The 12,704-nt window shown below is 42.6% G+C and overlaps 1 protein-coding gene across 1 annotated transcript; it reads left to right on the forward strand.

The window, feature by feature from the left end:
* Positions 1 to 177: 177 nt before the first annotated feature.
* amer1 (APC membrane recruitment protein 1) lies at positions 178 to 12,442 on the forward strand. The gene is made up of 2 exons (XM_036580328.1): positions 178 to 287; positions 6,380 to 12,442. Exon 2 carries the CDS (start codon positions 6,497 to 6,499, stop codon positions 9,509 to 9,511), a length of 3,015 nt encoding a protein of 1,004 aa, XP_036436221.1. The 5' UTR covers positions 178 to 287; positions 6,380 to 6,496; the 3' UTR covers positions 9,512 to 12,442.
* The last annotated feature ends 262 nt before the right edge of the window (positions 12,443 to 12,704 follow it).

Genomic DNA, 12,704 nt, shown 5'->3' on the forward strand with positions numbered 1-12,704 from the left:
TTTACACGCTGATATTTTAAAAAACTTATTTTTATTAAATATTTTTAATCATCCCTCGAGCACTTTGACCCCGTACGTTCTGGCCCTCTTTGAAAAATATTTGGACAGCGTTGCTCTAAACTAATGGGCCATGCAGGTGTTTACAACTACATTTCCCATGGTGCACTTCGGTCAGTCCGCCCGAACAAAGTGGCTCCAGACGGCGAAGCTTTTTTCCCCCCTCAGTGCTGCTCAGATTGATGCTAACTGGCTAACAGACCTCATATAAAGAGGAATGGGGGAGTGAAGTAAGTCTGTTTCGCCTTTTATTCAGCTTATTGCATGTTTTAGTGGGTTTTCGAGCGTTTTGTTCGGGCGGGGAGCCGAAAACGGGGCTCGAATCGGGTAACTTAATACCAGTCGTGGGTAGCGTTAGCTGTTAGCCTGCTAGCATGATAGGGATTGTTTTCTTAACTGAGCTGCGCTGTAACGAAGACACATTTGGGTGTGTTTTTGTCTTGAATGCGTCTGTTTTTGGTGTTAATCAAACGGAGATATCTTGCATCTGTTGTTCTCCTGCATATCTGTCTGTAATGGGTTTATATGGCCCTGATTAGGCTAAGATGAAGTCGGCTTCTTGTCCGAATTTTCCCGGTCCACCTTAAATGGTGCAGCATTTACGTTCTGCTTCAACCTCAGCTTAGGGTTTCTCCTTCTTCTTATACATAATACGGCCTATTTAAGTGAATGTGTAAGTCATTTGACATGCAAATGCGAGTAGAGGTGGTGTACAATCTGTTGCCTCAGTACTTAAAGGGGAACTCCGCCGATTTTTCAAAATTGTCAGCGTGGTTAAATGGTTGACACAGTAATTCCGAGTGGTTTGGTGTGCAGTGCAGTGGTGGTGATGGGAACCAGACGTCCACCTCCAAAAACTACCTCACTGACATGGTTATGAATTCACTGCCTGATGTCTGAGACATTGTTTTATGTTAGATTTGAGAAGATTTTAGCAATAAAATCAATTCATGGTGGAGGGATGATACATGCAGAGTGTTGTGAGGCAAGATAGTCCCCAAAAAAGACTTATTTTTCCAGATTTTCCACTATTTTTACATCATCAACATTCCATATAAACCGCAGAAGACTCGTGTAGGTTCACTGGTGGTTCTGGATAGTAAATAAAATGTCTATATTTGTGTTGTAGTCATGGCGACGTCTGGTTCCTATCACCACCAATGTAAAGAAACCTGGGCCATTTCACATCAAACCACTCTGAATGACGCTGTTTACATCTCAAACACTGAATTATACAGAAATTTTGAAAAATTGGTGGGATTCCCCTTTAAGACACGAAACGATTCCCATGCTAAACTCACAGGCACACATGCATGTACTTCATTACACTCACATTCACATTTATTCCCCTATATGTACATTTCTGAGAGTCCTTTCACTCATGTTTGGCTTTCAACGTCGTCTGAAAGTCAGATTTGTCTATAATCCACTGTGAAATCGGGATTAAGACGTATGGGCTTTCCCCACCCTTAGGACGCAGCCTAATCCTTGGCATCATCATCAAACCATCCTTTCTGTTTGAGGTGCTTAAGAGATCCTGAATCCATTAGAAGACCCCCCACAGTGCCCTGAATCAGGCTTTGATTTCGTAATATAACTTCATTTAAATAGATCGTTTAGCCTTAATCTCCTCCATGCTTTGTTTGAGTCCTTTCAGCCTGTGCCTTTTAAATGTCTTGTAGTCCGATTGAAACGAGGAGTTTGTGTTAGGGGTGCGGCGACATAGAATTCCTGAGCTGATCTGATAAACAGTAATTAACGAAGGCCGATACTAGAGCTGTAACAATTAAAGCAACATTATTTTACAGTTTTACTGTAAAATAACAGCTTCAGAATCATTTTGATGGTACTAATAAAGTAATAAACAAATTCGTCTTCAAACATCAGGCAGCAAAACCAGAAACAAAAGGCTTTTATTTTGACATGCTTTTAGGAAAGATGGGCCATGGAAACGCATCATAAAGAAGACCAAGGTGCAAGGCCACAAATTTAGTAAAAAATGCAAATTTTGGGTCATGGTTAGAATGGTTCAGTTTACTGTGTCAGGTTGTCTTACCTCAGGATAACCATGAGAATGTGGAATTATTATAATAATGTTTATTATTTGATAAAATGTAAGTATAAACTCAAGTTCAAGAATAAAATTTCTACATGTGTCTAAGTTTAATATAAAATTAGTCTGAAAAGTCAGGTGGCGCAACCAGACCAGCACAGTTCAATAACTGAAACAGGCAATTAAAACTTTGATAATACTCAATATATCGAAGATATAAAATGCACATAGATGCAAATATAAACACCGATCAGGCATAACTTTATGACCACCTCCTTGTTTCTATGCTCATTGTCCATTTTATCAGCTCCACTTACTATATAGGTGCACTTTGTAGTTCTACAGTTACAGACTGTAGTCCATCTGTTTCTCTGATACTTTGTTAGCCCCCTTTTACCCTGTTCTTCAGTGGTCAGGACCCCCATGGACCCTCACAGAGCAGGTACTATTTGGGTGGTGGATCATTCTCAGCACTGCAGTAACGCTGACGTGGTGGTGGTGTGTTAGTGTGTGATGTGCTGGTGTGAGTGGATCAGACACAGCAGTGCTGCTGGAGTTTTTAAACACTGTGTCCACTCACTGTCCACTCTATTAGACGACAGCTCACCTGCTGCTGCACAGTTTGTGCTGGTCATCCTCTAGTCCTTCATCAGTGGTCACTGGACGCTGTTGGCTGGATGTTTTTGGTTGGTGGACTATTCTCAGTCCAGCAGTGACACTGAGGTGTTACACCACCACCACGTCCTGACCACTGAAGAACAGGGTAAAAGGGGGCTAACAAAGTATGCAGAGAAACAGATGGACTACAGTCTGTAACTGTAGAACTACAAAGTGCACCTATATAGTAAGTGGAGGTGATAAAATGGACAGTGAGCGTAGAAACAAGGAGGTGGTCAGAATGTTATCCTTGATCGGTGTATGTAGGCGTAATAATGCATGTCCTTTTTGTCATTTAATGCTTTAAATTCTAAAAACATGGTTCTAAATTGCCAATTGTTTGGCCATTGTTACTGTATTGAACTGATTTAATATTGAATACATTTTCAGATTTATTGGCAAATAATATATCTGCCTCAGAGGTATCGCGCACCCCTTGTTGGTGTCGTTGTGAAAGCTGTTTGTTTTGTTCTTGGCTGAACAGTTTCTGAGACTCGTGCTCTTTTTTAAGCAAGTTAATCTGTCGTGATCGGGCCGCCTTTGTCTTACTGACAGCTGTCAGCTCATTGTGCTGCCGTCCTGCTGGGTGGACCATTTGTTCTCCCGTCCACTTCCATTAATGCGAACTTCACTCTGTAAATGCAGTTAGCATTAAAGTGTTCTTCGTTAGGCTGTATCAGATAAAGGGGGCTTTCATCAGTTAGCGCTTAAATTGATAAGTGTGGGTGTTCTGCTGTGGGCCGTTAGTCTTCCTCTCATCCCGGCATTCACTGGATATAGATGAGTCATTGCAGGGCTGGATCACGGAAAATCCTGTCTTAACAAGATCTGGCCTCTTGCGATTTAAAAAAAACTGCATTTTTAAAAATATTTAGTTTGATAATAATAAGTAGTGTGATTCAGAATGTAACTTTCCCAGTCCACATATCGTCGCTGTCCAATGAAAAACAAGTATCTCCAAAATATGAACTTTACAGGAGAGGGCAAAAACACTCTTACCTTTCAATGTAAGTCAATGTAAAGAGATTTTGTTCTAAGTGATTTTAGAGCATTTCTGTTGGTCCATCCATCATGAAATTTTTACACAACGTAAAGGACGGCTGGTGTGTCGAAATGATGTAGAAAACTAAAAATCAACAAAAATGGAGATGCATGGTTTTCATTGGACAGCGACGATACGGAAAATAAGCTATTTTCAAATCATTGTTTTGTGATGTCACAAAAAACTTAACATGCATACAGCTGTTTAGCCCCGCCTTATACACACTGAATTTATAAGGAGTGTTTCCGCCTGGACTGCTTAATGAGTGAGGCCAATCAGGACAGAGCTCATTTACATATGTCTGTCTTAAAGGCACAGTAACAAAAACCACATATAAGTGGTGAAAAGTAAAATGCAAGAGAAATGTAGGTTATAGGCCCCAAATGAGACGTCACAGTATCCTGTGGAGTGGGACTAATTTTCAGTGTTGCGGGTGGGAAACCAGCCCACTGCGGGCGGGGGGGGGACGGAGCACACATAAAGAGAATCACACAAATTAATGAACAGCCTAAATAAGGTAGAATGGTCACTAAATCATATATGTAACAATGTAAAATGATAACAGTAAAACTGTTAAAATGAATGTGGTCATTCTAAAGAGCTGCGAAGCAGCTGATCACGTGAACAACACCCAGATTCTCGTAGTTTACAGAGATGGCGGAGCCTTCAGTCCGACGGCCACAGCTGCCCAACAAAGCACCAAAAATGACCGCTCTGTGGTTTAAATCCTGCTTTGTGTTTAGTGGGAATAAATGGTGTTTGGTGAAGTTACTCACAGTGAGGCTGATGATCAGGACTGCTGTGATATTACAGCAGAGAATAATGTGTTTGTGAATAGACTGTGTCAGATATTGGAGGTCAGTTCTTGGCGGAACTGCGCGGGTGGGAGCGGGACTAATAATTCATCTCGAATAAAACTTAATTTAGATTGATTTTGTCCTTTTTTCCTTTCCTGTTAAAAAGTATCCTTTAATTTGACTATTTTCTTCTATAAACTGTGTTGCCATATAGAAGCTAATAGGGCCAGTTTACCACTTATAAATAAAACTTGCGCTCTTAAAGATGGTTCTTCAAGGGTTCTTTAGCAAACACGGTCATTGTAGAGCCCTGAACACTCAAAGAACCATTTGCATGCTTGAAGTGTTCTTTGCACCATGAAATGGTTCTTCAGACTGATGGTGAATGTGTTGTATGTGGTTTTATATTGCTGTTGTTTCAATGTCGACCTCATAACAACAAAAGAACCCCTTTTAGCGCTACATAGAACCCTTTTCGAAGGTCCTTTATAGAACCATAAATAACATTTTCTCCATCAATCTGAAGAACTAATACACCAAGCAAAGAACTATTTAAGCATGCAAAGGGTTCTTTGAGTGTTCATGGTTGTATATAGAACCACTGTCTTTACTAAAGAACCCTTGACAGTCCTTTTTTAAGAGAGCAGTCTTTGACTAAACAGTAGTCTGTGGAGATAAACTGATGATTTTTTTTTGATCACACTTACAAATGATGTTCTTCTAGGGTTCTTTAGTAAAGAAAATGGTTCTCTGTAGAACGGCTATGATGCTTTGCATGATTAAATGGTTATTTACATCTTGAAAGCATCTTCAGATTGATGGAGAATGTGTAGTGCATGGTTCTACGTAGAACCTTGATGAAAAGGGTTTTACATAGTACCAAAAAGGGTTCCTCTATGGTTACAAGCTTGACATTGTCACAGTAGAAGAACCCTTTTTTGGTGCAATATAAAACCCTTTCCAAAAGGGTTCTCTATAGAATCATCTACAGCACATTTTCCATCAATCTGGACAACATGTTCACAATGCAAATGCTTCTTTGAGTGTTCATGGTTCTAAATAGAACCCTTGAAGAACCACCATTTTTAAAAGTGTAAGTGTTAGAATTAATCTCGGAGAGGAAAGCCAGCCTCAACATTTACTGTGTTGTTTTTAAGTGACGTTCTTGAAGTTCCTTTTGTTTAAGGGTAGTTCTAGTGAAAATGCTAATGTCAGTAGTTGAGTTTCCATTCAGACATTTTTCAAATATGAAGCAAATTTTGTAAGTAAAGTTTGTAAAAGAAATTGCAAATTAATGAGTGATTCCGTCAGCTACTGTTAGGTGCCGAGTAGAGCGAAGCCGCTGTCCCATTTTGCCGTTCCCACTGAACCTCTGCAAACATCAGTCCAAACGTAGTGTTGATGATATTTATCTGCTGCTGTGTTGATCACCGGATGGTGCCACGTCATCACTAATTTGAAAAATGACATTTTACAGTCACATATCTCATTTTACCTTTATTGATAAACCAACTTTGAACCTCATTCAAGTATAAAACCCTCTTTTTTAAAAATTCCAATAATCCCATAGCTGTAAGACCTAACGGTCAGCTGTGCACCTGGCCCTGTTATGTCTCATTAGCTTCATTACTTTTGATTGATCTGCTCTTTCCGGTGGTGGTGCTTTGGGCCAGGACTGATTGGGATTATGGTGAAGGTTTGTTTTCAGAATCGCTCCGATGTCTGATTCTTAATATTTTTCTGTTCTTAAGTGTGTGTTTCCTTGCTTTTTAGGTGTGACATGGCAAAAGATGTGCCTGATGGACATGATGCCCGCAACCTTTCACCTGCAGCTGGGGGCAGAGCTCTTGTCATGAATACACGACTCTAGCAGCGATTTTGTGACTTGTCATGGAGACTGTGGCAGAAAGTGAGCCGGCTGGTGCAGCTGGTGGGCAACCATCAGATTTCATATCCCATGATCCTCAGCAGCCCCAGACGCCACCGACGGGGAAGCTTAGGAAGACCGCCTTCAGATTTTTTGGAGGTCGGAAGAGCATCTGTATGCTACCAAGCTTCTTTGGCGGACGTGGTAAAGGCCAAGGAAGGGGGTCCTCCAAAACTGGCGTAACCAAGAGCCAGACGTATGACGGTGTGAGCAGAGGATGCTGGGAGGAAAGTATCAGGGGCAGTGGTGATGTGACTTCAGCGGACTTTGAGTTCCACAATCCAAATGGCTCATGTGATGCACAAAAAGCGCAGGAAGGTTTCGGGAAGTCGCAGTCCCTTCCGCGACAAAGGAGAGGTCTGCGAGGTCTCTTTAGCAGCATTAGGAGGCACAGAAAGAACAAAAACATTGAACAAGAAAGGAACGAGACGCTTGAAATGTCCTCGGGTGAAACAGTGCCTGGTACTCAGTCGAACCTTGGTCGTCACAGCGATGATAGCGACAGTCGTCTGGGCGAGGTGTCGGAGCCAGATGTGCCTACTGCAGTTGACGGAAGCGATTCTGCAAAGCCGCTTGCCTCTGCTGCTGACGAATGTACAAAGGATGAAACGCTAGTGCCTGAGAAACGAAAAAGTAAGGGAAAGGTGGTTGAGGAAGAGGACAAAGAAAAAAGAGGAGATGAAAGGAAAGATGGTGATGAGAAGCAGGAAGGAGAGAGGAAGGGCAGACTGGCTACATATCGGCAGCCGTTGTCTGCGGACTCTGAGATGGATCGCCTGGCTGAACTGAATGCCGATTTACCTGAGGGCGAGTTGCCTGCAATGTCTGCTTCCTCTGACAATGTAAATCTGATCTTTGGAGATGTGGCTTCTCTGAAGAGCTTTGATTCTCTGACTGGTTGTGGGGACATAATTGCTGACCAGGATGATGTCAGCGTTGCAGAAAGTTCGGTGTCCGGCGAGAGGGGAAGTCGCAATGCTGGCAAACGCAGCTCCTGCCTCATTACTTATCAAGGTGGTGGAGAGGAGATGGCAACTCCAGATGAGGTGGACAGTGAGTACTTGCATAGTCTTTGGGAGTCAGATGTTGGCAATGAGGTCTGCTACCTCCCATCAGAGCAGACCGACAGTTTATCAATCACTCCTGATCAGCCAATTGGCTCCTTTCATACTGCCACTACCAGCAGCAGTGGCAACACCAGCACTAGCCCTTTGGGAGGCACAGAAACTGCCCTTACACCTACTGATCTTTTAACCCCGCAGAGTGACCGACAGGAATCGGTACCAAACAGTGACGAGGGTTACTATGATTCCACTACACCGGGAGCTGACGAAGAGACTAGGGAACGTCCTCAGCAAGAAAGACTTCCCCGTGACAGCTACAGTGGTGATGCCCTTTATGAACTTTTCGAGCCTGATGACCGATTGCTCAGTCCACCTCTTCCCTCGAAAGACAGTCATGGGTTTCTGGGAGCTCCCTTGCAGGGCAAAGGAAAAGGAGACCTGCTGTATGCCCTGACATCTGCTGCCTTGGAAACCGGTGCCATGGAGACAGAGGAGGAGCGTCTCAGTAAGATCCAGCATGCCTTGCTGTGCTGTGAGCTGCAGAATCTGAGAAGCCCGTCCAAAGATCAGCTTCTGTACTGCAGTGATTGTTTCTACAGTGACACAGCCCCACTTGAGGGTAACTGCAAAAACTCAGCTGAGGAAGGTCTCCAAAAGCATGGAACCCGACCACTGCAGGGATCCCAAGTCATAAAGGAAGTTTTGTCCCATGGTGGGCCTCAGCTTCAGCACAAACCCTTATATGGACCTGTGGCTGATTCAAGGTTCAGCCCGCAGGTCTCAAAGGCACCCATTATTCTGCAAGATGCAGTCCTGTATTCTAAGCAAGAACGGTGTGAACCTTCAGATGGGAGCGCCTTACCGCCACCCAGAGGCTGCAGCCAGTCCCAAGAAGAGCTGATGGTCTGTTTCTCGCAAGCGTTGGTGGACTTCACCAAAAACACCCGACTGTACCGCAACTCCACAGAAAGTCTGGATGGCTCAGAGTCCAGCTCCCCATTTGGCCCAAGCCTGAGTGCTCTTCCTGCCATTGTTACTTTTGATGTGGTCGACATGGAGAACGAGGGAGAATGTGAACAGCAGACAGAACTTGCAGAAGAAGAAGAGGAATTATCTTCCCCATATGAGCCGTTTGAGGATGACGGCTGCTACCTGCAGCAAGACGCCTTCGCTGAGTGTGATCAGAGAACTTTCGATGCCTATGAGCAAAGCTTGTTGGTCAGCAATGCTTGGGGGATCACAAGCCTTCCGCGCCACCTTAGCCTGGGCCGGCCAGGCCCTCCTGTTCCCGCCCCGCTAGCACTTAACCGACGTAGCCGTTCTCTGGATACAGACAGTCTAGACTTTCAGACCAGCGAGCTTTACGCAACGGTAGCTTCACATAGTCCTAAGATGGCTCCTTCCCTCCAGCGCAGGAAAAATAGTCCTGAAATGGGGGACTGTTGCGACATGGCATTACCACGACTTTCAGAAAGGGGCCGCATTGATGGTTGGAGACAGGGACGTGGTTCTGAATTTGACTCTCCCCGGAAGGCCACTCTCTCTCAACAGCAACAAAAGTTCTCACGTGGCAGTCCCTGGATGGAAACGACGTCAAGCTGTGCCTCCACCTGTCAACAAACGGTTAGACCCTCACATCTCCCCCTACAGGCTTCCTGCCGCAATGGCAGCTCATCACGTGTTGCCAGAGTAGGTGCTGAAGGGGACGTAATGACTGGAGGAGGTGATGCCATGTACCCTTGCAGTTACCCACCATCAGGAACGCAGTGGAAGAGTCGACCGGTTGGCATCACCCAGGGTGTACCCCACCTACGTTCTGACCAACTAGAGAACCCAAGAGAGATCACAGCCAAGAGTAGGAGGGCGGAAATTGAGGGGGAGTTCTCCACGGCAACACCTAAACGCACCATGTAAACAACAATCATCTTTCACATGCAAAAACGAAAACATTAGGTAGGTCTCATCACCAAAGACACAGCTGGATGTTTACTGACCATCTTGATTTGTATACACTTACCCTCCTATGTTCGCTGGTATCTCCAGATAAGCTATTATATTTTAGTGATGGTGTAGTTTTTTGGTTATTTTCTTCTCCACCAGTGTTTTGTCTGTTTTCTCAATATAACTGCCGTTGTTTTTTATGACTAGCCATGTTATTTTGCATATATGTAGCAGTTGTGTCTTTGAACATTGACCAGAAATAGAGCTTTTTGTTCTGTGTTTTAAAGTCTGTTTGACTTCTCAGATATTAAGTATCACTTTGAACAGATTTTTTTAATACAGCCTATATGCTAGCACGTTAGAACAGAGACACTGTGTTAGTGTAAGTTTCTGCCTCTACTGGAATACCACGTAACGTGGTGGCGGTGTGGAGTATCGGACCTTCTCTTTAAATGGACGGTGAATGTGAGAGGACGTTTGGAGTTCTGAGTTTTGCGTATCTTCCCCCGAACACTTTTCAGATATGCTGTGTTATGCTGTTTTCATGTTTACATTTTTTAAACTATTTTCAATAGTATGTTTATTTTGTTTTACCACATTTCTGCACTACATTAGTGAGGAAATGCGCTTGCACACTCAAAGACAACTAGTCATGCACCGATCCGATATGCTGGATCGTTATCAGCATCGATAATGACCTTTAATGAATCGGGTGTCGGCCAGACGAGACCGATCTACTTTCAGATACCTAAAACGAAAGCGTTTTGTTTCAAACCGTGATATAATTCTCAAGTTTTAATTTGTTATTAATTAAACTCGAAACTAGGGCTGAACAATTTGGGGAAAATATCTAATTGCGATTTTTTTCCAACTTATATTGTGATTATTTTTTATAAATTGAGATTCAGGCCTGATTTCTTTTGTCCAAGATAACTAGAATATCCTCCTTTTTGGTTGACGCTTGAATGACCAAACTGCCAGTAAGTTCTGGTTGTGATGTCACAATACACAGAGGTTTGGTTGCCTCTGATTGGTCCAACTTATCTACAGGCGTTTCATAAGCTGTGTGTTATTAGGTTCAATTTCCTGTCTTATGACAACGTTTTACGTACACGCTTAAAAAAAGATGGTTTTCCAAAGGTTCTTTAGTAAAGACAGTGGTTCTATGTAGAACCATGAACACCAAGATCCATTTGCATGCTTAAAGGATTGATGGAGTACGTGTTGTATAGGGTTCTATATAGCACCAAGAAGCTTCGAACAAGCCGGGATGCCCCTGCGTTGGAACGATGAGGTAGGCGCCGGACAACTCTGTCGTGACTGCTATTCCCCCCGATACGTTCAGGAACATGGAGCGCCGCATCGAAATGTGTCTGGCAGAAAACAGATCACTTCCAGCATCGCATGTAATGCAATCGGTTACACATTAGTCAAGGTATGTAGCGGATTTTTTGGTTCAGATTGCTTCATCAGTTACAACAGAATATTCGGGGCCTCTTTCGAGTGAATCTCCCTGTAGTTAAGATGTCTACAGTGATGTTTTTGTAGCTCTAAAATGTATAAGATGAATATGGTGGGGTGTGGAAACAATGTGCCTCATTTTAAAAATTGTTAAAAATCGTTTATTTAAAAAAAATTTAAAATGTAAAATTTAAAATTGGAACATCATTATTTAGAAAAAACTCTTCACTTGTGACCCCCCCATTATTTGAGGTATACAGATTTTACATTAAAGAAAAATAAAAAGATCGGATCGGTGCTCGGTATCGGCCGATATTCCGAGTTCAGGTGTTGGGAGAGAAGAAGTCGGGTCGGTGCATTCCTGAGAAACGCAACGTTCAGAAACACGAAACCGGTCATAAACAATTCAGAACGATGGAACATTTTGCTTGGTCACTCGATTTTATAAAGGTTTTACTGTTGACTGATGATATGCGCTTATTTAAAGTTGTCTAATGGAGGTTTTGCCCAGCAGGAGGCGCAATGGAACACTTGTAGCTCAGCCAGCAAGTCACACTCGTTTATCAAAGAATCTGCGGATGGAAAAAAGGCCGTCGTCTTGCTAGTGAATGTATGATATCGTTGTATACAGTGTCCATAAACACTTATCACTGACCCTTCACTCGGTTTTGACCTTCGGTGTCAAAAACTGTGTTGGGCGGCTTTAAATAAAGCTTTAAAGCTTCTACAGTCTAATAGCAGGAGAAACGAGCTATGCTAGTCACGTCGGAGAACACTGAATTAGCCACGTTTTACAGTTTTCAAAGGGGAATTCCAACGATTTTTTCAAAATTTCTGCATCGTTTTAGATTATGGTGGTGATGGAAACCAGGGGTTGCCATGACTACAACACAGATAAAGACATTTATTTACTATCAGAACTACCAGTGCACCTTCTTGAGTGTTTATATTGAATGTTGATGGTAAAATAGTGGACAATCTGTAAAAATCCGTTTTCTTTGGGGACTATTTTGTGTCTCAGCACTCTGCATGTATCCCTCCACCATGAATGGATAATTTATGCTTTTATAAGCCAAAAACTTTCTCAAAAACAGTGTACATCAGGCAGTGAATTCATAACCATTTCATGTAGTAACTTTCTGTGAGGGAGCTTTTAGAGGTGGACGTCTGGTTCCTATCAGCACCACTGTGAACAATTCTGACTCGGTAAGTTTCACTAGAACGGAGCGTTTCACACCAAACCACTCTGAACGACTCTGTTCAGTTAATTTTGCAAAAAAGAACACTTTTTTTGGACGGTCCACGGTAGATGCTGTGTAGGTACTCAGTATATTGCTAACTTTACAGAAGGAAAAAACATATTTACTTTTAATGTAAGTCAATGGAACCAGATTTTTTTTTCCAAGTCGTTTTGGGCCGTTTGTTTTCGCCCATTCACCATGAAATTTACATACAATATAAAGGGTAACAGGCATTTTCAGATTATGGCAAAAACTGAAAAACCTCAAAAATGGAGATACGAGGTTTTCTTCCGACAGCAGCGACATCTTTAACTAACATTCAACTAAATATCCGTTAAATGCAGCTAAAATTGAAGTTGAGTGTGGAAGATCTTATTAAATCTAACCCTAATCTTAAACCTAACCCTAACCGTAATGTGGTTGATAATAACCGAATGTTTGTTAGTGATCTAAGTATCTGTAGA

The sequence above is a fragment of the Colossoma macropomum genome, unplaced genomic scaffold (genome assembly GCF_904425465.1).
Source record: "Colossoma macropomum unplaced genomic scaffold, Colossoma_macropomum, whole genome shotgun sequence".
In the NCBI taxonomy this organism is placed as follows: Eukaryota; Metazoa; Chordata; class Actinopteri; order Characiformes; family Serrasalmidae; genus Colossoma; species Colossoma macropomum.